Source organism: Podarcis pityusensis, assembly GCF_964106645.2.
Source record: "Podarcis pityusensis genome assembly, chromosome: 6".
Classification (NCBI taxonomy): Eukaryota; Metazoa; Chordata; class Lepidosauria; order Squamata; family Lacertidae; genus Podarcis; species Podarcis pityusensis.
In genome coordinates this window covers 70371028-70395964 of record NC_138030.1, presented here as the reverse complement: position 1 = coordinate 70395964, position 24937 = coordinate 70371028, and the positions used below count along the sequence as shown (strand labels likewise).

The following is a 24937-nucleotide window of genomic DNA, read 5'->3' as shown; positions in this document are numbered from 1 at the left end:
TCAATGAATCTTTGTTCTGTCTAGACAGGGCCGTAGCTAGGGGGTGGCGAGGTGGGCCCTTGATAGGGGGGCATGACAATTGGGGGTCGCAAAATTGGGTAAAAAATATGTCCATAAATATTGATTATTGCCTCATAAGAAATGGTTTTAAATAGGGGGTGAATTGAATGGAGGGGTTGGAGGAGAGGCGGGAAAAAAGAGCTAATTTGTCTGTGGCTACGGGTGCAATCTGAATAGTTCTGCCGGGGCGCAAGATCACCTAGCTATGGCTCTGTGTCTAGGTATGAATAGAATTTCAGTGTAAATGATATTGCAAAAGACAGAGCTAAAGTTGACTACTGCCAAAGAAATTATGGACAGGATCCGATACTAGAAGCTAATCAGAATTCAGGTTCAACTGTATCAGGGTCACTACTGGAAAACCGGGTAAAGATTTGGGAACTGGCTGGATGAATAGGGTTAAAACTTGTTGGGACATCTGTGTCGCTTCTAACTGCCTTGCCCTGATCTTGAACTGCTTTGTTTGCTCCTGACCCTATACTGCTACTTGTCTGAATAGAGATCCCTTTCTTACAGGTTAGAGCCTCTGCCTGTATGTGTTGGGCAGGAGCCAGGACAGATGAATAGGATCAAAGCCTAGGCCAAATGCTATCTGACAACAACGCCTCGGGATTGTGGGCAGTAGCATGGCTTTAAGACTTGGATACAGTGTAGGGGTAGTGCAGATACAGACCAGAAATAAGGACGCATAAAGGCATGTGAGCATTTTTCCACTGGCAAAAGCCAGATGGATGAACAGGTGGTTGTACATCCTTGTACAGAAGGCAAGGGCAAGATTTACCAGGCTATGAGCCAATAGGTGGAGCAAAGGATTAACAGATTAATGCAATATGTTTCAATAGATGCTTTAGGACAAAACAGGTTGAATGGGGTGTATCTGGGGTACCTAATGCTATGGGCAACAGCTCACATCATCCCCAGCCAGCATGGTCAGGGATTATGGGAGTAGTAGTCCACAACATCTGGGGAGATGGAATATATCTTGGAGACTAAGTTCCAAAAAGGTGATTAATATACTGAAATATATTGAAACAAACATGTTGGAGTACACCTTGGCTCCTCTCAGGCTTGTCCTCTCACCAGAAACTGATAGTATTAATTGCCTGCACAATAATATATTGCACTTCCTATTTCTAGGGTCACGCAGGGCTTCCAGGACTTAGAGGTGCTGTTGGACAACAAGGGCCACCAGTAAGTCTCTTGTGAAGTAGGTTGACTTTGTGCTTTGATAAATATAATAAAACGAATGGTACTTCTATATTTGTTACCAGGTGGGAAATCCCTGTTCCTTTGCCTTGATGTCTCCTAGGCTTTATTCATATTACTTTTTTTTGCTTTTTCCAAAGGGTGAGCCAGGTGAACGTGGTGAACCAGGACTAAAAGGAGAGAGAGGATCTCAAGTAGGTAGAAAAGAGCAAGACACTTTTTTTGTGAAATTTAAATTAGAGCTCTGCAACACTAGACAGACCAGCAGTTTCATTTATAAGCTTGCTTGTTTTGTTTGCTTGTTTCTGTCTCCAGAACCCATTAACTCTAAAAGGAATATAATATGTTGCGGAAGCTGCTCTGAAAGTGGGATATGTATTTATAATGAGGGTGTCATTTGCTGGAAAGTCCTTCTCCTTAACCCCATCTGTCTAATTTTACATAAAAAGGGCATTTTGAAAGAGGTACCTGTGAGTTTTCAGAGGCAACTCTTCGGCCACTGTTGGTGAAAAAGCCTTGGGCAAGATGATGCAACAAGGCAGTTCTTATTAACTCCATTAGCTTTGCATATCTCATTATGTCTGGGATGAGGAACCTGTGGTCATCAAGACTCCAGCTTTTCCCATTAGGTGATGCCTGCTGCACTTTTCAGCAAACAGTGGCAACCTGCAGAGGTCTAGGCTTGGCTGCAGAACAAGAACTCCAGGTGTTGATCTCAAGTGCAGCGAGCTTAATTTTCATTGTGCTGTGATATCTTGAGAGGCAGTTCTTAGAATGAAGCTGTTAGAAAATAAGCAGATGAAGATCTTCAGTGCTGACATCAATGATACATTGGGCAGCAGCATTTATGGACAGTTGCCTTTCTGGCTTTATCTCTGCTGATATTTTTAACCATTCTCTATATTTTTTGTTGTAAAAATATTCTTCTTCCTTTGGGAGGGGGGGGAATCCTTTTATTTTGTGACTTTAAAAGTAAACTCAGGAAGCCAGATCTGAATGAGCATTTGGGCTGATAAAGGCCACCATCAAAAGAACCACACAACAAACTCTGCATACCTTGCAGAACTTTTGCCTTGTCTAGTTTTTACCAGCAGTTACCCCCTCCTCTGCCCTCCAGCACTTTTGAAAATAAGGTTACTTTCAAGAGCAGTGATGTGTCATTTGGGGGCTGCTACTCTTGGGCACGGGGAGTTTGCTATCCCACTGAGCATGCACGAGATCCATAGGAGCTATCTGGATTCTGGCCATGGTACAAATCCATTTGAACTCATTTGTAAAGAAGGTACATACATGTTTGGCGTGATGTGTAGTGGGCAAGTTCCAGAGCACCAAGTATAAATGTTCCACTTCTGAATAATACTTTGAATTGAGGCTACATTGAAAGCTGCCAAAGAAATGCTCTGTTCTGCCACAGAGTGACTTTTAATATGTTTTTAAAGGATTACATAAGGAACGGCTTTTAATATCCCCATTGCACCTTCATACTTCCACTTTCCACCAAGTCTTGCTGCAATAAAGTTGTTTTCTGAAGGGTATGTGATAATCTGCGACTCAAAGCAAAACCACATTTTATTAACTTGCATATCTCAGTAGTTCTGTAAAGCCTACACTGTGATCACAAGCCGCTTTGGCAGGGTGTGCGTAATATAGAACCCCAAATCCACAGCCTCTTTGGGCTTCTTTCAAACTTTCTATGAAGTCCCTTAGGCTGAAATTTTATATCAGAGTTTTATTCCTAAAAATAGTTTTAACAACCAGAAGCCTAATGAAAAATGCACATCTTAAGACTGCAGTTAAACCTGTGTCCATAACTTGAACCATACTGTACTGCTAAGTTCTGCAAAATGCATCACGTAGAACAGGAATCCAAATAATTTCTTTCACATGGACTCCAAATTGGTAACAAATGTAAAATTGTGTAGGAGGGTTCATATCCAGTGTTCATAAGAGCCTACTTGATCTGGTTAATAGCCCATCTAGTCCAGCATCCTGTCCTATGGAAAACCTGCAAGCGAGACCCGAGTACAAAGTCCTGTAACTGGTATTCAGAAACATTGGTTCCTCCAACTATGGCTCACAGCCATGGATAGACTTCACCTCCATGAATTTGTCTAATCCTTTTTTTAAAGCCATCTAGGTTGGTTGACATCCCTTCCTCCTGTGGGAGCAAGTTCCATAGTTTATAAACTATTGGTTCAGCAAACCTTGCAAATTCCTTCCTCCTCTCATCAGTGCAGCCATGAAGAAGAGATAGGAGCATTTGCTTCTTTTTTAAAAAAATAACTGCAGATTTGCGTTTAACCTAAAGTTAACCATCGCAGTGTTTTATTGAAAGAAATCATTTTCTTAAACTCTGGTTTTAAAGTTGGCTTGTTTCATCAAACCCTAGTTAATATTAACCACAGTTTGTTGGGTTCAGATGACCCAGCAAACTGTGGCCAGTCAAAAATGGAAGCAGAAGGTTGCAAACTCACAGCCGTGAGGCTCACCTAGGTTTGTCCTTAGAATGCACTGGGGTTTAGCATTACCTCCAAAGCACGGAGGGACATGTGTATAATCCTGTTTTCCCCCATAAACATACACACAGATTTAGAAATGAGATTGTGTGACCCAGCCCAGCTTGCTTTATTTTCTGTTTATGAATATTGCATTTTTAACGTCAGGCGGGCAGCAGCTGTGATTCAAAAGACAACGATGCATAATAATGTAGCTTACATTTATAACAAAGAAGCTGCTGTAGAAATTAATGATCATTAAATGACATTGTCCTGGTTCAGACTGAATGAACCATGGTTTCAGCCCTGGTTAGTAAGCAGATATTAAACCAGTTTTCCTGGCTTGGATGACACAGGACTCTTATTTTACGCGGTCTTAAGCACTGAAGCAGTATGTATTCTGGCGGGGGCACAATCTGTTCTTGGGCTAATATAGAGCAGTTAAAAGCTGAAAGTACTCCAGTGATGTTTCATTTATTAATAGGAAATACCACAAATCCTATAAATAGGGGACATTTTTTAAAAACAAAAACAAAATCCATTCTAACTGACCTGTGAGCAACGTGGATGCAATTCTGTCTGGCCCATTCATTCTTTCTCGTAAATGACATGTTGCTGAAACAGAAAAACCTCAGGGAAATGATAATGTGCTTTTGTGAATGAATGCGGTGCTTTGACAGATTTTGTACTCAAGTATAAAGAATAGCCAGTCGGTTTATGATCTTAGATTCCCCGGAAACTGAAGTGATTCTTGTGTTCTTTGACCCCAGCGCTAGATAATAAATATGCTCCTAGCTTCTATTCTGCTTTTATGTTTCATTGGCTTTGTCAGTGAACGCATGTTTTGAAATTTCTAGGGTCCCGCTGGGAAAAAAGGAATGAGTGGTCAAGCTGGGAAACCTGGGATGTCTGTAAGTAAGCAAAATGTTTTATTAATCACACACTAGATTTCAGGTATCGGGTACATACCGCAATTGCAAGTATCCCTATAATGGGAAGTTCTAAGTGTTTGACATTTTATTATGTTTTTATATGTGCTGGAAGTCGCCCAGAGTGGCTGGGGAAACTCAGTTAGATGGGTGGGGTATAAAAAGAAGAAGAAGAAGAAGAAGAAGAAGAAGAAGAAGAAGAAGAAGAAGAAGAAGAAGGAAGGAGGAGGAGGAGGAGGAGGAGGAGGAGGAGGAGGAGGAGGAGGAGAAGAAGAAGGCAGTGACATGTAGCGATGAAAAACAGCTAATCAGATGGAATTATATTCACTAACATGCAAAGTAGAAAAATTGGTATAAATTGTACCATGTGCATATTTCACCTTTATATCTCAGTTCTATGCATGTTTACTTGGACTGTGCTTAATGGGGATTTCTGTCTAGTTAGTGTTTTTGGGATTGCAGTCTATTAGAGCATTAGAAAGCCACACTTCATAAAGTCTCTGTTGTAGTCCTAGACATGCCTATAAAGGGCTGGTCGCTTTTTTTCCTGCCCCTGCAATTTTTCCTGCGAAAGCCCACTCTTTATCACTGAATCGGAACAAATGGCAGTTAGGGTTTTCCGCAAATTGCCATTTGCTCTGATTCAGTGGTAAAGTGCAGGGAAAACACTAGGGCCCCAATTTTTTTTTAGCATGCTTGGACACAGTGCTTTAAAGCATGAACCTGTTCCTAGATACAAAAGGAAGCCCTAAGATTTCAATGGTAATTTGTAATGAAACCCACAAGTGGGGCAGGGGGTGGGATGTCCCTGGCACATTTTCAAGTATTTCCTTCCCTGGGAAAGTCCTCTAATATAGATCTTTCCTCTTTTCTGATTTTTTCCATGGTTGGATAGTTGTGTACAACATGTTTGTTCATCTGCTACAGAAGCTTAATGGCCTGGATGGAAAGAGTGGTTGTAGTTGATTTGCTAGGTGTTGCACTTTAGCAGTCCTACTGATTTAAAAAAAAGGCATTAGCCAGTATTATTTCCCTAAAACAAAAGAAGGAAAATCCAGAATATAAAGTGTCTCCATCTAGAGAGGAAGCATATCTAAAAACAAATTAAATGTTGTCTGCTCTCAGACTTAAGTAACTTTCTCGAGGTATATAACTGTACTTTTTTTAATTGTGTAAAATCATGTTTAGCATAGCTTAGTTGCAAATAGTGTGCTGTTCAGGGCTGTCCTAATACATCTCAAATTTATTTCAGGGTATACCTGGTCCTTTGGGTCAGAAGGGTGTACAAGGCTATCCTGGACCAGAGGGCGTTCCTGGGAATCCTGGAAAGGCTGGCTTACCTGGACAACAGGGCCTTCCTGTGAGTAGTATTTGCACGGTTGTTTTCCACATGAAAAAGTCTTTAAATATTCTCAGTGCATCATAAACACCTTTAAGCAAGAACCATATGGAAGAAGGGAATTCCATAATTTCCTCCTGCCACCTCTCCCTGAGGGCCAGCAGCATTTGTTTGAGAAGTAGCTACATCATTTGTTTGCCAGTATGGTTCTTGTTCCATGCCATTGTGGTGTAGGCCCAGCTATGCAGAAGCATCTCACATCCTGCAATGGGAACATATTAATCAGATTTGGCCACCTTTCTGCACAACCTTAGTGTCTTTTTTTTCTGCAATAGAAAATCAGTTCCAGGAGCCCCAGTCTGTTTTAGAGTGGTCAGGTGCAAAAGACACAGAGCTTCCGTAGCTTCACAACACCTGGATAGCTCAGCTGGTTAGAGCATGGTGCTGATAATGTCAGGGTTGCAGGTTTAATCCCCGTACGGGACAGTTGCATATTCCTGCATATTTGCAACCCACTTTTCATCAACAGAGATACCAGGGCAGGATACAACTGCTGAAACACCACTTTCTATCTATGCAGGAACCCTGGCCAGTTTTACACCCAATCACCCTAGTCTGCTTTGAGCTAGGGCCTTATTTCTCGAAGTCATTGGGGGTTGCAAACTTAGTGCTTATTTATGAAATGTTAAAAGTTAGTTTCTAAGTAACAATGTTTTTCAATAGACAGCATGTCCTCATTTTAAATAGTATTGCTAATATCACCATCATTTAAACACGTTTCCAAGCACAATTCAAAGTGTTGATACTGAAGGAGCATCTCCACCCCCATTGTTTAGCCCAGATACTGAGGTCCAGCTCCGGGGGCCTTCTGGTGGTACCCTCCCTGCGAGAAGTGTGGTTACAGGGAACCAGGCAGAGGGCCTTCTTGGTAGTGGCGCCCAACCTGTGGAATGCCCTCCCATTAGGTGTCAAAGAAATAAACAACTATCTGACTTTTAGAAAACATCTGAAGGCACCCCTGTTTGATGTTTTATTATGTTTTTAATATTCTATTGGGAGATGCCCAGGCTGGAGAAACCCAGCCAGATGGGCAGGGAATAATAATAATAATAATAATAATAATAATAATAATAATATAATACCATAATAATTTAGATGACAATTTATAGGATGCCATCATTGTACTGATGTTGTGTAAGAGTGTGCATGCAGATAGATGTATGAAGGTGTGTGTAAGGAACATGGCTACTTAGAAGAAACAAAAGCATGTGTTTAGCATATTGCTCAAAAAAAATGGAACCAGTGGTTGATGTGACTATGTATAACTTGCTTGTCAAGGGTAACAGAGGAAGCGTGGGACTAGCTGGACTGGCAGGATATCCTGGAACTCAGGGACCAAAGGGGTTACCAGGTATGCCAGGAAACACTGGACCACCAGGACTAAAGGTACTTCGAATGGGGAGCTTCTCAAGCCGGCTGGCACTGTGTTTGAAATCTTTCTGCCCGCTCATTCGGAAGTAATATCAAAGGCAGAACTGCAGCTTCTACCAAAGCTTACGCACCTGGTATTGTGGAAGTATGCTCCTTCCCTCTCTGAAAATGCATGTATGTGAGCTGCCTTAAAACAAAAGGGTTTTTCTTATAGGGCTTCCCATTTATTTATTTTTAGGCTCTTTACAAACGTTCGCATTTTATAGGATCACAAGGGCGACCTGTGAAATTTGAAAGCCCTAATTAGTCTAGGAGTGGTACAGGCATTTCTTCAGCCCCAGTGCAAATTGAGCTATCTCTCTGAATTTACTTCAGGAGCAAGACAAGGCTTTTTGAAAGGGTAAAAAAAAAAAAAAAGAGGGGGGGGGAAGAGCATTTAATTTCCCAGCGGTTTGGAAAGAAAGATAGGCACAGCCTGCTCTCTGTACCGAAGGGAAGGCCAATTAGTTTGTACTAATTGCCTTGAAAGAGACTGCTTTCTGTTTTTATGATAAGTGAATCAAGCTTAAAGTGAACTACTGGCGAGGGGAGGGGGTAATTATAACTGTCATTATAATTGCATTTGTTAATACTGTGGAGGAATGTGGGGTTGTCAGTTTATTGGTTGCTATATTGCCAGCTAGGAGCACATTAAAACAGCAGAGTAACCCTAACTTCCCTGCTTAGGGGATTCATGGAACTTTGGATCCTTTGGACTGAATGGCACCACTGCTCCCCACCCTGAAACGCCCCATATCAGGGTTCTTTGCTGGCTTCCATCAGTGGCAGAAAACCCAACAGTGTTTGCTTCCCATATAAGGGTCTCTGCAGCAGTGAAGCCCACCCAGTTCCCCAGGCCAGAGGCATGTCGATTCCACCACATCCCAACCCCCTCCAGCAGTAAAGATCAAGCTGGGGTTGGTGGGAAGGGATATTCCTACTGAGTTTACATGCCTGGTAGACTGGGTATTAGGGTGTTCTTCTTCCAGGTTTGAAAGAAGGAGTTTTTATTTTATTTCAGCAGCATTGGCTTTGCTTCTATGAACACGCAATGCAAGAAGTCTCACCATTCAGTCCAAATTAGCTGATATTTTTTTGCTTTTTTTCAAAATTCACCAACAGAAAATGAGGGGCCAAAATTAATAACATCACACAAGCAACAACAGTTGTCCACCAACATTACCAAGGATCAGGCTGATAAGCTGATAACTTATTCAGATCCTAAGCACAGTTTTGAAATATTCCTTTAATCGCTGAACCTCAGAATCAGGGTGAATTCCTGTCAGGAGTAAGCATGGACCAATGGTATCAAATAGTATGGGAAACAGCCTTACTAGAAAAATTAACCAATAAACTGAAACTGACACGGGGACAAATAGAAGACAACGCCTTCACCCCGGTATGGCTCCCCTTTATCACATACACAGCCCAACAAGACAATGACAAAAATCCACCAACAGCATACAAATCAATATGGCTAACCTGATCCAAAACACCCACCCACCCCACTCACACATGAAAATAAAGATCACCACAGCCAACCACAAATGAACAGCCACACCCTAGGCCAACTCCAACCTCTCTCACCACCAAAGGAACACAAGTGAACAGCAGAGAACCTGCACAAGCAACGCTGACACAAAACCTCACATATATTAAGTAAAATAGAAACATCACCACCTGACCCCACCCCCACTCATCTTTCCCCCCTCCACCTCTTTCCACCTATTCTTCCTAATGTCTCAACAAATGAAACCGATTTGTTGTTTTGGTTTTTTTTTAAGTGTTACGTGGAAAAAAATACGAGAGACAGACATTGCACATACCTTTGTAAATCAAGAAAATCTTTAATAAAAATACATTAAAAAAAGAATCAGGGTGAATTCTGCATCAGCAATCATTATCTATGATTTCTTCATGAAGAAATTCCAAGGCACCGTATGCTTCTCCTGTATAAGAATAATAATGAATGCGTACTTTCCCTCTTGTTGCAGGGTGAACAAGGGCTTCGAGGTCATCCAGGAAAGCAAGGTAAAAGAGGTCATCCTGGGACCCAAGGCGATCAAGGCCCCCCGGGAGATCCTGGCCTCAAGGGTCATGCTGTATGTACCACCTGTTGTATGTAAAACATTTCTTAGTACCATTCAGGTGCAGCTTCATATATTAATCTTCCTATCTGCTAATATTCCAGGGACAATCTGGAGATCATGGTTTGATGGGATTTCAGGGATTCCCAGGTCCCAAGGTATGTGCTCACTCTGAGCCCAGTCCCAAAGCTAAGCATCTTTACATCCCATTAAATGGGAAATAGTTAAGCATGTCCTTAACCCTCGCATTGGAGCGGATGGAACTAACATGTTCTTAAACTTTGTGTGGCTGGATCATGTCCTTTTTAAAAATCTGAACTGTAAGCCATCTGTAGTGCATGAAAGATCTTCAGCGAGCACTTCTTAATTGCCCTGAGATTGGAGAACAAAAGAAATAACATTTCACTTTATGAAACAGCTACAGTAATTTGACTAGAAGTGCATTGTCTGTTGAGGCTTTTTCACTGTATCAGAGATCTAAAGAAGAAGATTGCAGTACATAACATTTTGTATTTTATTTTAGTTTCACTTTCATTTTCTTTAATTATTTTTTTAAGACAAATGCTTTTTTAAAAAGTGTATCAGATGTACTATGACTAAGCTTTTTCTTTTCATTTTTTAGGGTCCTGAAGGTGACCTTGGTTTAACTGGAATTTTGGGACCTAAAGGCCCGGTAGGACAAATAGTAAGTGATTCTGTCTATTAATAAACTTACTGTTCACTGTACAATCTAACTGACATCTCTGCTGTTCCCATGGGTTTATAGTGAAAACTCAGACCACTTTCCTCCTATGCCAGCAGATAAGTAGGAACAACTGAATTTGAGGACAGGTGACCCAGAGCAGAATTTGTGAGAGTTGTACTTACACCTGGGTTGACCCTGGTTGAGGCAGGGTCAGGTGACCTGCTTCTGACAGCAAATTTGGGGGTTACCAAGGGAGGATAGGGCATTGCCAGTTATATACTTTAATTCTAATCACCATGGAGGCAAAATTTGCTTGTCTGCAAGATTTAATGAATTAATCAGCACCATTGAAGCTTTAACCATAGATAATCCTGTTCCCCCACACAATCCCCAGCAATTAACTAGCCATAACATTTCAAAACTTGCCGAATAGATCACTGTGCAATCTGCACAAGCATACCAGTTAAGGATCACTTTTATCTTATTACTTATTACAAGTAATGGTATTGTTTGTCTGTTAAGCTGAAAATTACGTCACATATAGATAGGGCTTTTAGATAAACAGCAGAGGTCAAGTTCCTTTCAGTACTCAGGTGTTCATAAATGCATGTTCAGAAATACAATTGATTTGGTGTGCAAATGAAAGGGATGCAAACTTACCTTGTCTATTTGCCCTTCTTATATCCAGAAACAGAACTGGCCTTCTTTGAACATGAATTTAATCTCATATCATTTCACTATTGTTTAATTTTCACCGGGCACGCAATTGTATGTTCTTTAAACAGTCAAATGTCACACAGCACAGTACTGTTGTTCATTTATTGCTCCAAAAATTTATTTGCATTTTGTTTTTAGGGAAACATTGGCCCTGTTGGTAATGAAGGCATCATAGGTCCAGCAGGCAAACCCGTAAGTACTTGGTCTTTCCCAGCATTGCTTTTCATCGCATAAAGGTTTCCACACTTTGAACAACATATAGACGAGAACATGCATGCAAGATAAAAGACTTGTTTTGTAAACAAGAACATGAGAGCACTGATTTCCCTTAATAATCCAACCTTTGCCCACCTGGTGTCCTGTGGACATCCATCAGCCCCGGCCTATATGGGCAATAGCAAGGGATGATGGGAGTTGTAGTCCAAAACATCTGGAGGGTGCACCAGTTTGGCAAAGGCTGCTATAATCCATAAGTATTGCTGCTCGGTTCGTTCAGGTGGTATTGAGCCATTCCAATATATCTGCACAAATGTTATGCATAAGTGAAGTAAAGTTAGATATCCTTCTGTTCTGTAGAAATGAATGGTTTGTTCACAGTGTAAAACACATTGAAATAAATGGTTTCTGGAGTGACTATAATTCACTGTCTTTGGGGGTTTTTAAGATGACATGTATTTCTTTTAATTTCAGGGACCCAGGGGTGAAAAGGGATCCAGAGGCGAAATGGTACGTGAAAATAAATTTTGTAATGTTAAAAATAGGATGGGATGCACAATATATGGGACACGGCATGTTTGGGGTGATTTCTGCTCCACCCACATCCTGCAAAAGTACCAAGTTGGGGGGAGGGATCATAACTTCCTTACTAATTCCTTGTTTTCAAGAAGTTGTGGGCTGTGTTTATCTGCATCTTTCCAGCTGCTCAGGTGAATGAAATATATGCACTTACAGTGAGTCAGATCTCTAGCCTGTCTGGTTCAGTATTCTCCACACTGATCAGCCACAGCTTTCTAGGGTTTTAGGCAGGGCTCTTACCTGGATGCCAGGAATTGAACCTGGGAATTTTGCGTGCAAAGGATATACAGTGGTACTTCTGGTTGTGAACGGGATCCATTCCGGAGCCCCGTTCGCAACATGAGCAGAACGCAACCCGCGTCTGCGCGTGTGCAGGTTGCGATTCGCTGCTTCTGCGCATGCGCATGATGTCATTTTGAGCATCTGTGCATGCGCGAGTGGCGAAACCCGGAAGTAACTCTTTCCAGGACACAACCTGAAAAGACGTAACCTGAACCGAACGTAACAAGCGGTATGACTTTACTCTACCACTCACCTACAGTGCTTCCTGCAACACCATGATTACATAGCTTCTGGGGACAGAAGTGCAAGTGTGCCTCTGCGTAACTAGGAATTGTAGAATGTCACCAGAAACATTAGTTATTCTTGCAGCTGCAGTGTAGTAATATGGGCTTTTTGTTGAGAGCGTCTTTAGGTGATGCTTGTTAATATGTTCACAGAATGGTAGCTAAGTCCAGCAGCACTCGGACTAATCCTGAACTCTGTTGTCACTGCAGTGACTTGAGTGAAGATCAGGACCAGTCCAACTTTGTTCAGGGGTCTTGAGACACTTATCTCAGATCATAGCATAGATGACTGGAACAGCAAAATGTCTTGGGTAAAGTGACCTTATTGAGATTTATTTTAGTACTAAGGGATGGAGCAACATAGGTCAGAGAGTACAGACTTTTTCCTTTCTCAGAAATGTCATCTTCAACTCCAAATCCTTGCAGCTCAATCTTACTTGAGAGCAAAGCAATTATCAGAGACCTTTTGGAACCGTGGTACATCCCAATGTCTTTCCCATATAAGAACCCGCAGTAGTCTGGTCCTAATAACTTTCAAGTTCATGGCTAACCTTCAAAACAATCATTGGTTTCTGTGATCATTATTGTTTGCGTTTTCGGCAGCAGACATGTTCCATGCATGGTTACCAGAAGTAAATTCTTCTGTGTTCTTGATATTTTTATGGATGTTCAGTGTCCGAAGATGCTCCTCCTCCTCCTCCTCCTCTTGTTTTTTGCCTGATAGTCTACTTTGCTGTCACATAAACACGTCTTCCTGTTAATGGATCTTTCCAGGGCGTTTCAGTGGAAAATAGGCGTCTCTGTGTCATTTAAGTACTCTTTTTGCCTTTGAAATTGTGTACCGCTGGCAATTAGCAATTTCCTTCCATCACGAATTCATTGCGTGAGCCACTTGTCAGAAAAGGGGAATGCGACTGTTGGCAGCACAAAGCAATTAGCTTTGCCTTTACAGCCAGGGTGAAAGTTCTATTTCCATGTATTTTCACAGACATCAAATAATTTTCATTCAGCTCTGTACTGAGTCTGAACACATTCCTTTGAAGCAAAGAAAACCGTTGGCACCCTTCCTAGATGTCCGATTACTTTTAACATGGAATGGTATTAGGATTTCTGAGCAGAGCAATTAAAAACAATAAATAAGAAAGGGGTAGCCTTCTTTTTCTATGAATAAACAAGAAGTCAAAAGTATACTGTGTTTCCTGGAAACAATATTTTTTGCCAGTTCAGTACTGACGAGGAGAGTGTACAGCAAAAAATATGCAGTGCAGAAACAGCAAGATCATGCTTCTCTGAGTTTCAGGATTATAGTCTTCTGCTCACATTGGGGGGAAACCAAGTACATCAATAGTCAGAAAATGGTAACTGATTCTGAAAAGGCTGGATACAAGGACGAGGGGAACAAACTATAATGGAGGTCCCAAGAGTTCTGTAAGAGGTATAATATATCTCAAACCTACCTCTCTTCTTAGAAAGTAAGGCTGCATACACAATATACATTTAACACATACATTTGACTTCCTCCAAAGAATCTTGGGAACTATAGTTAACCCCTTGCAGAGCTATAGTTCCCAGCACCCCTAACGAGCTACAATTCCCATGATTCTTTAGGGGAAAGCCATGTTCTTTAAATTTATGGCACATACTCAGCGTCACATGCCTATCTGTTCTGTACCTGTGGAAGAGCCTGCAAAGCAAAGCTATGGCAAAGTTATTCTTCTCTTGAGTTCAGTGGCATTGCAAGGCCAGAGGAAACGCCCTATTGCTGCCACCTACTGACCTGTAGTGTTGTGGTTTTATTGTTTTAATTTTATTAAATATTCTCTGTGGTTTTTGTTTTATGGTTTGTATCTATGTCTGGAGAGCACAGAGACTGCAACCAACTGTCATGCTGCATCCTGGGTGGTCCTACCCCATAATAGGGTTGGACAGACCAGAAATGAGACCGCAGAGTGACACTGAGGCTTCTGAAGCCTTGCGATGCTTGTACAGACAATCATTTTTGGGTTTCTGCGACATAAACAGGGAGGCAGAGCAGATAAGGGAAACTGGTGTAGCAGAGAAGGCGATCGATAAACAGAGGAAATAGGACTGACTGAGGAAGAGGAGGAGAAAAGGGGAAGACTTGAGGGGAAGGATCAAAGAATTGTAGAATTGGAAAGGACCCCAAGAGTCATCTATTTTAACCCCCTGCTATGCAAGAATTTCAGCTAAAGTATCTAGGGGTCTTAGTATGGACCACAAGTTTAACATTAAAGTGTGGTGCTGATGATGCCAAGGTTGCAGGTTTGGGACAGGTATGGAACAGCTGCATATTTCTGTATTGCAGAAGATTGAATTAGATGATTCTCAGGGTCCCTTCCAACTCTACAATTCTATGGTTTTATGAGCCAACAGTGTGATACAGCAGCAAAAACAAAACAAAACAACTAACGCTATTCCAGGCTCCATCAACAGACATATAGTGTCCCAAACAAGGGAAGTCATAGTCCTGCTCAATTCTGAGTTGGTCTGACCACACTTGGAATACTGTGTCCAATTCTGGGCACCACAGTCTAAGAAGGATATTGACAAGCTGGAACGTGTGCAGAGAAGGGCAACCAAGATGATAAAGGGTCTGGAAACCAAGCCTTATGAGGAACGGTTGAAGGAATTGGGTATGTTTAGCATGGAAAACTGGTTGGACAGTGTTCTCGAAGCTACCAACATGAGTTTGACCAAACTGCGGGAGGCAGTGGAAGACAGGAGTGCCTGGCGTGCTCTGGTCCATGGGGTCACGAAGAGTCGGACACGACTAAACAACAACGGCCTGGAAAACAGGAGAGTGAGATGGGATATGACAGCCATTTTCCAATATCTGTCTCCATGAAGATGGAGCAAGCTGGTTTTCTCCTGCACTGGAGGCTAGGACCCAAACCAATGGATTCAACCCATCCTATGGCAGAGCATGTAGACATTATATGGGGAGGTGTTACTTCTCTATATGACATGCTTATTTAATTTTCTTAAAAACACACACAGTGTCCATTATACATGACTAATAAATTAATAATACAAATTTTAATAAATGATTTTTATTTATTTTTTGACTGACGGGTTGGCTGGTCGAAAAATACACAGAATTGCTTGCTCGTGATATGCTTTAAATCCTTTATTAAACCGTTTTAAAATGCTAAATGCACCCACAGTATTCACAGGGGGTAGGATTGGATAAACAGAGAACTTCAGTAACTGAGTTGTATTGGGCTGACACCTTTGACAGAAAGCTTACTCAGTTTTTTAAAAGTACACAGACTCGCTTTAAAAAGTACACAGCAACTCAGGCAAATGGTCTACAGTGCACTAAGAAATCTTTGTGTAGGTCATAGCTAGTAGAGAATAGCCTTTGTCGTCCTGGTCCATTTTACAGCTAGTTTAATATATGCATTAAACATGTCAGTCTTCTTTGTAAACTGCATTTCATTCTAAGGTGGTATATAGAGATTTATGTTACTTTTTTAAAAAGGAAAAACTGTATTTCATGCATTTTTATCATCTCTTTTTACTCAGGGACCTCAAGGATCACAAGGCCATCCAGGACCACCTGTAAGTGAATATATACATTATTTTAAAGTTTGCATAACTGCATAATTGTATGACCCACTCTTATATGGTGTTCCCCTCTCTCCTACCTTTTAGGGTCCACCAGGGCCACCTGGTCCAAGAGTAAGTTGGCCATGTTTTCTATGATGGTTTCAGCATTGAATACTAAAAGAGTTGGGGCACTATCCTCTAGAATTTTTGTAGTCACTATTAAGAAGGGGTGGTGGTATTAGTTTGTTGTTGTTGTTGTAAGATTTATATACCGTCCTTCATTAAAAGATCTCAGGGTGGTTGACAAGATAAAAATACAGATAAAACACAAATAAATAGTTTTTTTTAAAAAACAACAACAATAGCCCCCCTCCCACAAACACATTTAAAAGGCTGTAGAATATTAATCACCCAAAGGCCTGGTACTGAAAATGCCAGACAAACTTTCCCTGGGGAGAGGGATGTATTTCGTGTTCTCGTTTTTGTATTTTTATGTTGCAAACTGCCTTGTGATCTTCGGATGAAGGGCTGTATACAAATTTAATGAATGGGAGGTAGACAAGAGTAACCATGCCCAGCCGCCATCCCTTTCAATGGAACGTGCCCAGGAGGAGATTCTGGAGGACTCTGCCCACTGAGCAGGGGCAATGCAGTGTAGCTGGCAGTTTGAATCCCCACAACAAAGTGAGCTCCTGTTTCTCTGCCCCAGCTCCTGCCAACCTAGCAGTTCAAAAGCACGCCAGTGTGAGTAGATAAATAGGTACCGCTGCGGCAGGAAGGTAAACGGCGTTTCTGTGCGCTCTGGTTTCCGTCGCGGTGTTCCATTGTGCCAGAAGTGGTTTAGTCATGCTGGCCACATGACCCGGAAAGCTGTCTGTGGACAAATGCCAGCTCCCTCGGCCTGAAAGCAGAAATGAACGCCACAACCCCATAGTCGCCTTTGACTGGACTTAACCATCCAGGGGTCCTTTACCTTTTTTTTTACCTTTCTCCTCCTAGGCATGTTTACTTTCATGGGGCTGCATTTAGGATTGCAGCCTCGAGCTGCGTCAGGGCTTAGAAAGCTTTGCCTTTCACTTGGTTCATGTTCTGTGTATAAGGTATATATTGAGTCTTTTTAAAATATTACACATCATGCTGTTCCTAGGGATCCTTCCTAAAAGGTGGTATCTAACTAAGCCATGCTAAAGATAGATCCATTGAAGCCAATGGATTTAAGTGAATCATGGCTGACTTAAGTCCATTGCATCTACTCCGAGTATTGTGGAAGTGTGTCCACCCAAAGTATTTCATGCTTTTAAAAAAAAACCTTCTACCTTCTTTGCCACGTTTTGCTCTTTTTAACCAGTATCCACCAGTCCTCAGTCACAACTTCACCACAAGCCTTAACGTGTGATTTATGGCAGTTCCCTGCATTGCAAAGCGCAAACCAGTACCTTGAAGCATAGAAATGGCAATTGTAGGAATTGCAAGCAAGCCTGGAAGATTATAGTAAAATTAGCACACTCTCTGCACTCCCTCCCCCAAAGAGCCATCTATTTTTTAATAATATTTTTAAATTAGTTTTCAATTACAGTCAATTGATAGCCTCATTATAACAATTTCTAATACAATTATTAATACCAATCGTTCAAATACCAAATTATATAATTTAGATGAAGTGGCATGCTAGATTTGCTGGTTTGATGATTTTCTTTATTCCTGCATTCCAAAATCTTTTTCATTTGAATTGCATTCCGGTCATAATAATAATCCCTTTTACAACAACAGCAATATTAATACTCTTTGGCAATAAGTATTTTAATTATGCAGCAGGAGCCAAAGAATGTGCATAATTAATTTCTGATGTTCTGGTGGTTTGTTTGTTATGCTGCTGATATTAAAATGTTTGATTATATACAGAAGCAGATTGACATCAGTGTTGCTATTCAAGCCTTGATTGATTCCAATACTGCATTACAGATGGAGGTAAAAATATTTGCATGTTTAGCTTCTCACATGTATACATGTTATAAAAGTCGCTTCACTGATAAGCTGTATGTCTTCACAAATATTTAATTCACCACACATTTACAAATATCATACTACTTGGCAGGGGCGGGAATAATGAGGGGGAAACTGTACATATAAACACCGCAGGATATAGAGAATAACTTTTGCAGCTGAGTCTTTGAGACCTCTGGCCAAAATGCTCAGAACGTTAGGCAATAGCGGTCTGCTTAATTGGAAACACATTATATGAATAAAGTATTGTGTTTTTTGTGAGGCTGCAACTTGAGATATGCACACAGCGCAAAGCGTAATTTATAAAATGTACTGATGGCTTCCCTTCGGACCTTACCGCTCCATCAGAACTTCTTTCGTAGCTGCCGTTCATGTAATAAATGTGCTTGTGGGGGTCAGTCATCATTGTAGGGGGCTGAAATGATGTTCTTCTGCAGAGAGTTCCCAATTTGTCAGAAATCAGACCACAAGGTTCGGTTACTGGGAAACGCTGTTTTTCCAAGCAGGCCCACACCATTATGATCGCTGTGTGAAATAGTTACATAAATATCTCAACCCCTGTGCCTATGTCATTCCTGAGGCATTTGATGATTTTTTTAAAAGTTGTTTTTTTTTAATTCAACCTACTTTAAGGGACAAAGCACCCATCTAACCTTTGAAGAAGTGGTGGTTTCTTTCCTTTCTTCATTTCACAATTCTTATTGCTCTCTCTAGGATAGGAATGCAAATCTGCATTATTAATGTTATTATTCTTTTCCTTGAAAGGGAAAGCAGTATTCCTATTTACTTCAGCAGCAGCAGCATCCAGTCTCTTGTTTCCTTCCATGCGCCATTATGTATGGGAAGGATCTCATGCTATTGCCTTAGAATAGTGATTAGCTATTTTGTCTTTCAAAGACAAAAATGTCATTGGGGTATACTTGTTCGGATTTTGGGGGGTTAGCATGTGTAGATTTTCTGCATATGTGAATTGCTTTCACTTAAAAAATTAAATTCCCTCTTTATTACGTATCTTTTACCTCAGTGTAACTTGCAGTATCTCTCGTGAATATGTTGCCCTTTCAGTTGAAAATCCAGCTTTATGATCCAGTTTGCCATTTGGCCATGTCTCCGTACTAAGGCATTTTTTTGGTGATGCCATAAAATGTCAAATTTTCTTGTTTTTTTCTCCTTGGCAGAGCTACCAAAACACTGAAGTAACATTACTGGATCACAGTGCCGAGATATTCAAAACATTACATTACCTTAGCAATTTACTGCACAGTATTAAGAACCCTCTGGGAACTCGAGATAACCCAGCACGTATCTGCAGGGATTTGCTTAACTGTGAACGTAAGGTGTCTGATGGTAAGTCACCCCCCATTGTTATTAATTGCTCTGAAATGAATCCTAATCATATCTGTAGCGACCGTACACAATCTACAGAGCATTTGGTTTTGGGTTTAATTCAGCTATCTGGGCATTTTTGGCCAGTTTGAGGTACTGTTTCTAGTTTGGATGGTGACTATGGTTGGAGAGCCAGTGTGGTGTAGTGGTTAAGAGCGGTGGACTCATAATCTGGTGAACTGGGTTTGATTCCCCGCTCCTCCACATGCAGCTGCTGGGTGACCTTGGGCTAGTCACACTTCTCTGAAGTCTCTCAGCCTCACTCACCTCACAGAGTGTTTGCGGGGGGGGGGGGGGGAGATTGTTAGCCACTTTGAGACTCCTTAGGGTAGTGATAAAGCTGGATATCAAATCCAAACTCCCCTTCTTCTTCTTCTTCTTCTTCTTCTTCTTCTTCTTCTTCTTCACTGGCTCTGCAGCATGGCTCTCACACTCCTTGAATGTTCTCTTGAGTCTCCTATCATTGCTGTAGGATTCGGCTAGCATAAACATATCACCAAGAGAAAAGTTACTCTCGCTACTCTCACAAGATGATTCTACAACCCTTTGGCTATTGTCACTGTGGAACCAATTTTAAAAAGGAGTAAAAAGTGTAAAACACTATGTTACACCTTTACCCACTTCTGGATTTCTCCGTTGAACATATTTGAGCCTAAACACGCACCTATTTTTCCCCCTCCTTCTCCATCTTGGAAACTGGAAACATAAGGCTGGAAAATTCTTTTCTAATTTTTCTGCCTTCCCCAATTGATAGGAAAATACTGGATTGATCCGAATATTGGATGTCCTTCTGATGCCATTGAGGTTTTCTGCAACTTCAGCGCTGGTGGCCAGACATGCTTATCACCTGTCTCTGTAACCAAGGTATATTGTTCTCTTCTGAAAGGCCCACATTACAGTCTTCTGGATTCTACTTATGCCTTTTTTTAATGTAACCTCACCGTATGCGCCTAAGAACAGGAAAATACCCTGATAGTCTTTGTTAGCACTGGATTAGATAGCTTTCTGAAAATCAGTAAACTTCAACTCCACATTAGGGCCAATGAATATATGCAATATATACATAGGAAGCTGCTGTGCAGAGTCAGACCATTGGTTCTGCTTGCTCAATATCATTATGGTCTGCACTGACTGGCAGGCAGCTTTCCAGGGGTTCAGGCAGTACGTCTCCCTCACCCCTATTGAGAGATGCTAGGAATTGAACTTGGGCTCTTCTGCATTCAAGGCAGATGCTGTACCACTGAGCTACAGCCCGTCCCCAAAAGAGGGTGCTTTGCAGCTGAGAAGGGGCAGGAGAAATGTGTGCTTAACCTTCCCCCATCAGCTGCTTTTCTCCATGCAGGGTTGCAGGCTCATGTTTGCAAGATAAATCAGGTTCAGAACCCTAGCAAAGGGAGGAGGGAGAAGCTGGTGGGGCATAACCTTTGCAGTCAGCAGTGAACTCTTAGGCTAATGTTATATGTAGCTGCAGTGAAATGTTAGTTCAGTCATGAATTACAGGCTTGTTCCTTAGGCTGGATGTCCAAAAATAAAAGAAAAAAATAGGTATTTCTGAGTGACTGCATGATAGTAAGCTCCACTTACTGTCGTCTCCAACAGTCGTAACATTGAAATGCAAGTGGTTAATTTGAGTTCTCAAGTTACACAGAAGACAAAACTCTTTACTTACTGATAAAATGACAGTTATCACTCAGTAATTTCTGTTGTTCGATGTGGCACTGTACCCTGGCTCCCAGAACGTTTGGTGGATTTAATGGAAAATTTGAAAAAAACAAGAACAGGAGTGTCTTAAAATGCTGTTACACCCTGGGACATAGACTAATGTAAAAGACCATGTTGTACACAGCTGAAGAAACATTGGAAAACACTAGCAAAGTGTCATACGGGAGTGACATATGGAAGAGCAGGCATTGCTTCAAAGAATGTCGTCTTCTTTTCCCCCCATTAACATTATGAACTGCACACTGTCATCTTCCTACTCATATTTATGTAGTGCAAGTTTTCTGTAAGGAGGACATATTTCCGTGGAGAGCGGTATGCATGTTTTGTCTAAATAGTTTACATTAGCAGATTAAATGTCAATAGTTTGTTATACCAGTGGAAAGAAATGTTTATGAAGCCTTTGTAAAGGTATGTCTAAATTGCATGGGATCACTGTGCTTTTGTGGCTATAAAGTGCAATCTGACTTTCCGCACTAACGTGTGTTTTTGTTAAAACAGTTGGAGTTTGGCACTGGGAAAGTGCAGATGAACTTCCTTCATTTACTGAGTTCAGAAGCAATCCATACCATCACAGTCCACTGCCTAAACACCCCGGTGTGGGGAACCAATGACCTACGTGCTCAGAGGCCCTCCGTCAGCTTCAAAGGATGGAATGGCCAAATGTTTGAAGCAAATGCTCCGCTTGAACCAAAAGTGCTTCTAGATGAATGCATGGTAAGCCATCTGCTTGCATTGTTAAAATTTGCAGTGAAAGTAGTGATTAGTTTGAATTAATAGAGATGAGAGTTGAAATTCTGGACATTTACTTTACCCACTACTGTTAACATTTAAGATTTTACTTCAGTGATTCTTATTTTTTAAGGATACTAACACAGAGTTGCTAGCCTTGGTGTTCTTAATTACTCACTGGGCAGGTTACAACATTTCTATCAAATTGTATTTAGAGGCCCCTGCTTGGGAGAAAGCAATAGTGCTTCATCGAATGATAAGGAGGGATGTGGACGCCGTGAGCCCTTCTGCAACAGTGCACAAGTGCCACAAATCCCTTTGTCTGCACTACTGGTACCCATGCCAAAGATGGGTCATCCATGTCCTAAACAAGAGTTTTCCAAACGTGGGTCTTCAGCTGTTTTTGGACTACAGTTCCCATCATCCTTGACCACTAGTTCTGTTCGCTAGGGATGATAGGAGTTGTAGTCCAAAAACAGTTGGGAGACTCAAGTTTGGGAAACAACTGTCCTAAACGAATGACAGAACTCAAAAAGTCAGAATGTTTCGGACTATTTGATGAAAACTTGAAAGAGCTCCTTTCCCCTCCCAATCGCTATTGAATTGCCTCTGGTTTATGAACAAGCTGTTGCAATCCAAATACTTCATGTTTTTTTATTTGAGAAAGCCAAGAAGTATCCATTTACACATGATCTGGTCTTGTCATCATTTGCTCTCCCTGACCTCAAAGAGCAGAATAAATGTCAGCATGACAGGCCCTTAAAGAACTGGAAGCTGTGCAAAGTAGGTGCTAAAATGCTATCAAATCTGCATTTTCCATTTGGTTAGTTTTCTAGCTCTTTCCACTCACAGCTATTAAACATATTATGTACTATATTTATATCCTACCCTTCCGCCAAACAGCTCAGGTTAGTCTACACAAGGACATCCCATTTTATTCTCATAATAGTCCTGTGAGGTGGGATTGAATGATAATGTCTTAGTCCAGTGTCAATAAATTTAGTAAGCACAAAGGAATCTGAAAACAGATTTCCGCAGTTCCCTAAACTATCCACTAAAACACACTGGCTCTTTATGAAACTGTGGTGAATGTAGGCTAGAAATATATGATAAAGGTAGTGCTGTGAAGTTACTGAAAAGTGCAGTTTTTCTGTGAGATTCTCTGAGATCTTTATCTCTTTCTGCAGAAAAGAGATTCCTACAGAATCTCACAGATGCCTGTCTGCAGGGACTTCACTTTTCAATGGCTTCCACTGGGCTCACATCTTTGAGTGACGGGGCAAAAAGAAAAATTGCAAACTTCCAAAGCCCTCTTCAACCCAAGACACTGTTGTTGTTGTTTTGATATGTTTATAGATTGCACAAAGTTTTGATTCAAACGTTATCAATCCTGAAGTGTGTACTAAGATGTAGCTTTTAATTTATTCATAACCTTTTTTTTAAAGAGCATTTTTAGAACTGAGCATGTTACACAAAAAGCTCACTTTCCAAATCCTTCCTGGATTTTCTCCATGGTGCTGTTTTCCACACATTAAGAAAGCATAAAACAGGGGTCAGCAAACTTTTTCAGCAGGGGGCCGGTCCACTGTCCCTCAGACCTTGTGGGGGGGGGTGGACTATATTTTGAAGAAGAAAAAAATGAACAAATTTGTATGCCCCACAAATAACCCAGAGATGCATTTTAAATAAAAGCACACATTCAACTCATGTAAAAGCATCAGACAGGCCCCCAAAATAACCCAGAGATGCATTTAAAATAAAAGGACACATTCTACTCATGTAAAAACACTCTGATTCCCGAACCATTCGCAGGCCGGATTTAGAAAGTGATTGGGCCGGATCCGGCCCCCCGGGCCTTAGTTTGCCTACCCATGGCATAAAATAATGTACCAAATCCTGAACACATTAATATACAAGATCAAGTGTAATGAATAAATAATTGTCCTTTGTTATTGTTTTTCTCTCAAAGGCCTAGAAAATATTAAAATAAAAAAAACAGCATAGGGGATGGTTGTTAATGTGTGTTAATTAACACTCTTGTTATATGCATTGCAGATTCAAGATGGCAGCTGGCATAAAACCCAGTTCCTTTTTCACACTCAAGACACCACTCAGCTTCCAGTTGTTCAAGTGCAGAAATTTCCTCATCTCAAACAAGGACAACAGCGTTACATAGAAAGTGGCCCGGTGTGTTTTCTCTAGACTTCTGAATGGAGTGGAGTTTCTCACATGGAATTGCTGCAAGTAGTGGTTTTTTAAAAAAAAAACTGCAGAAGAAATATAAAGAAAAATGTTGGTGCTTTCTAAATGAATCTCAGGAAGAAAAAGACTTCCTCCTAAGAAGGAGATATTGCTCTTAAATAAAGAAGAAGAGAGAGACTTTGACAACCTTAATAAAGTATTTAATTTTCCATTGGTGCTTTTTATGTTATTCGCTGGAACTGAAAACACTACATATATCTGGAAATTCTTCAGAAAACCCAGTGTTTTTTAACCTTCGTAACAGCATTGTCCCGGGACACCTTAAGGAAAGATAGAGGCATGCAGTGCTAGGAGCAACTCTGGCTAACGCTCCCAAATGTGCAATAGCTTGTATTATAATTGTATGACAATGAGTTATGCCACCGTAAAACAAATGGTTCCCTTAAACACTTAAGTTGTATTACAGTCCTTTGTGGACACAGACATCTTAACAGATGATACACTACCTCTTATGTGTTTCCTGTTTGTGTTGCCTGGTGCTCTCTGTACAACTCAAAAGTCTTTGTGGCCTTGGTCAAGATTATTTGGATCATTTTTTTATTACTTTTTTTTTAGACTGTATGTGCTGGTTGCATTCATTGTAAAATTGTGTCTTTAAAAAAATATTTGGTCACATACTTCATTATGAGTGAAAACATTATTTATGTGAAAACCTTGTTTAAAATGTTTAAAATGTCTGTAGACATGGAAATGGTACATGAGGCAGAACAGTATCTGGTGCTTATAAGAACAGGATTTTGTAGTTGTAGGACGACTACACACAGTAGTCTTTTAAGAAGTTTTTGGACTGCAGTTAAAGATTTTATCTATCAAAGGCCATCTACAATGATGTATTGTGTAAATATTTTGTAACTTGTTGAAAATGTTAATACAGCATATATTTAAATGGCTGCTATTAAATTATAATAATCTTAA

General features: G+C 40.8%; 1 protein-coding gene across 1 annotated transcript in view; it reads left to right on the top strand.

Annotated features, from left to right (window-relative positions):
• The window catches only part of COL24A1 (collagen type XXIV alpha 1 chain), a 331774-nt gene extending 306837 nt beyond the window's left edge, over positions 1–24937 (top strand). Inside the window, exons 45-61 of the mRNA XM_081008493.1 lie at positions 1198–1251; positions 1407–1460; positions 4619–4672; positions 5943–6050; positions 7368–7475; positions 9494–9601; positions 9691–9744; positions 10209–10271; positions 11127–11180; positions 11679–11714; positions 15896–15931; positions 16025–16051; positions 17822–17887; positions 19102–19270; positions 20064–20173; positions 21530–21745; positions 23816–24937. Of these exons, the coding sequence (XP_080864619.1) occupies positions 1198–1251; positions 1407–1460; positions 4619–4672; positions 5943–6050; positions 7368–7475; positions 9494–9601; positions 9691–9744; positions 10209–10271; positions 11127–11180; positions 11679–11714; positions 15896–15931; positions 16025–16051; positions 17822–17887; positions 19102–19270; positions 20064–20173; positions 21530–21745; positions 23816–23962 (1464 nt within the window). The 3' untranslated portion in view covers positions 23963–24937. The remainder of the gene's footprint in view (positions 1–1197; positions 1252–1406; positions 1461–4618; positions 4673–5942; positions 6051–7367; positions 7476–9493; positions 9602–9690; positions 9745–10208; positions 10272–11126; positions 11181–11678; positions 11715–15895; positions 15932–16024; positions 16052–17821; positions 17888–19101; positions 19271–20063; positions 20174–21529; positions 21746–23815) is intronic.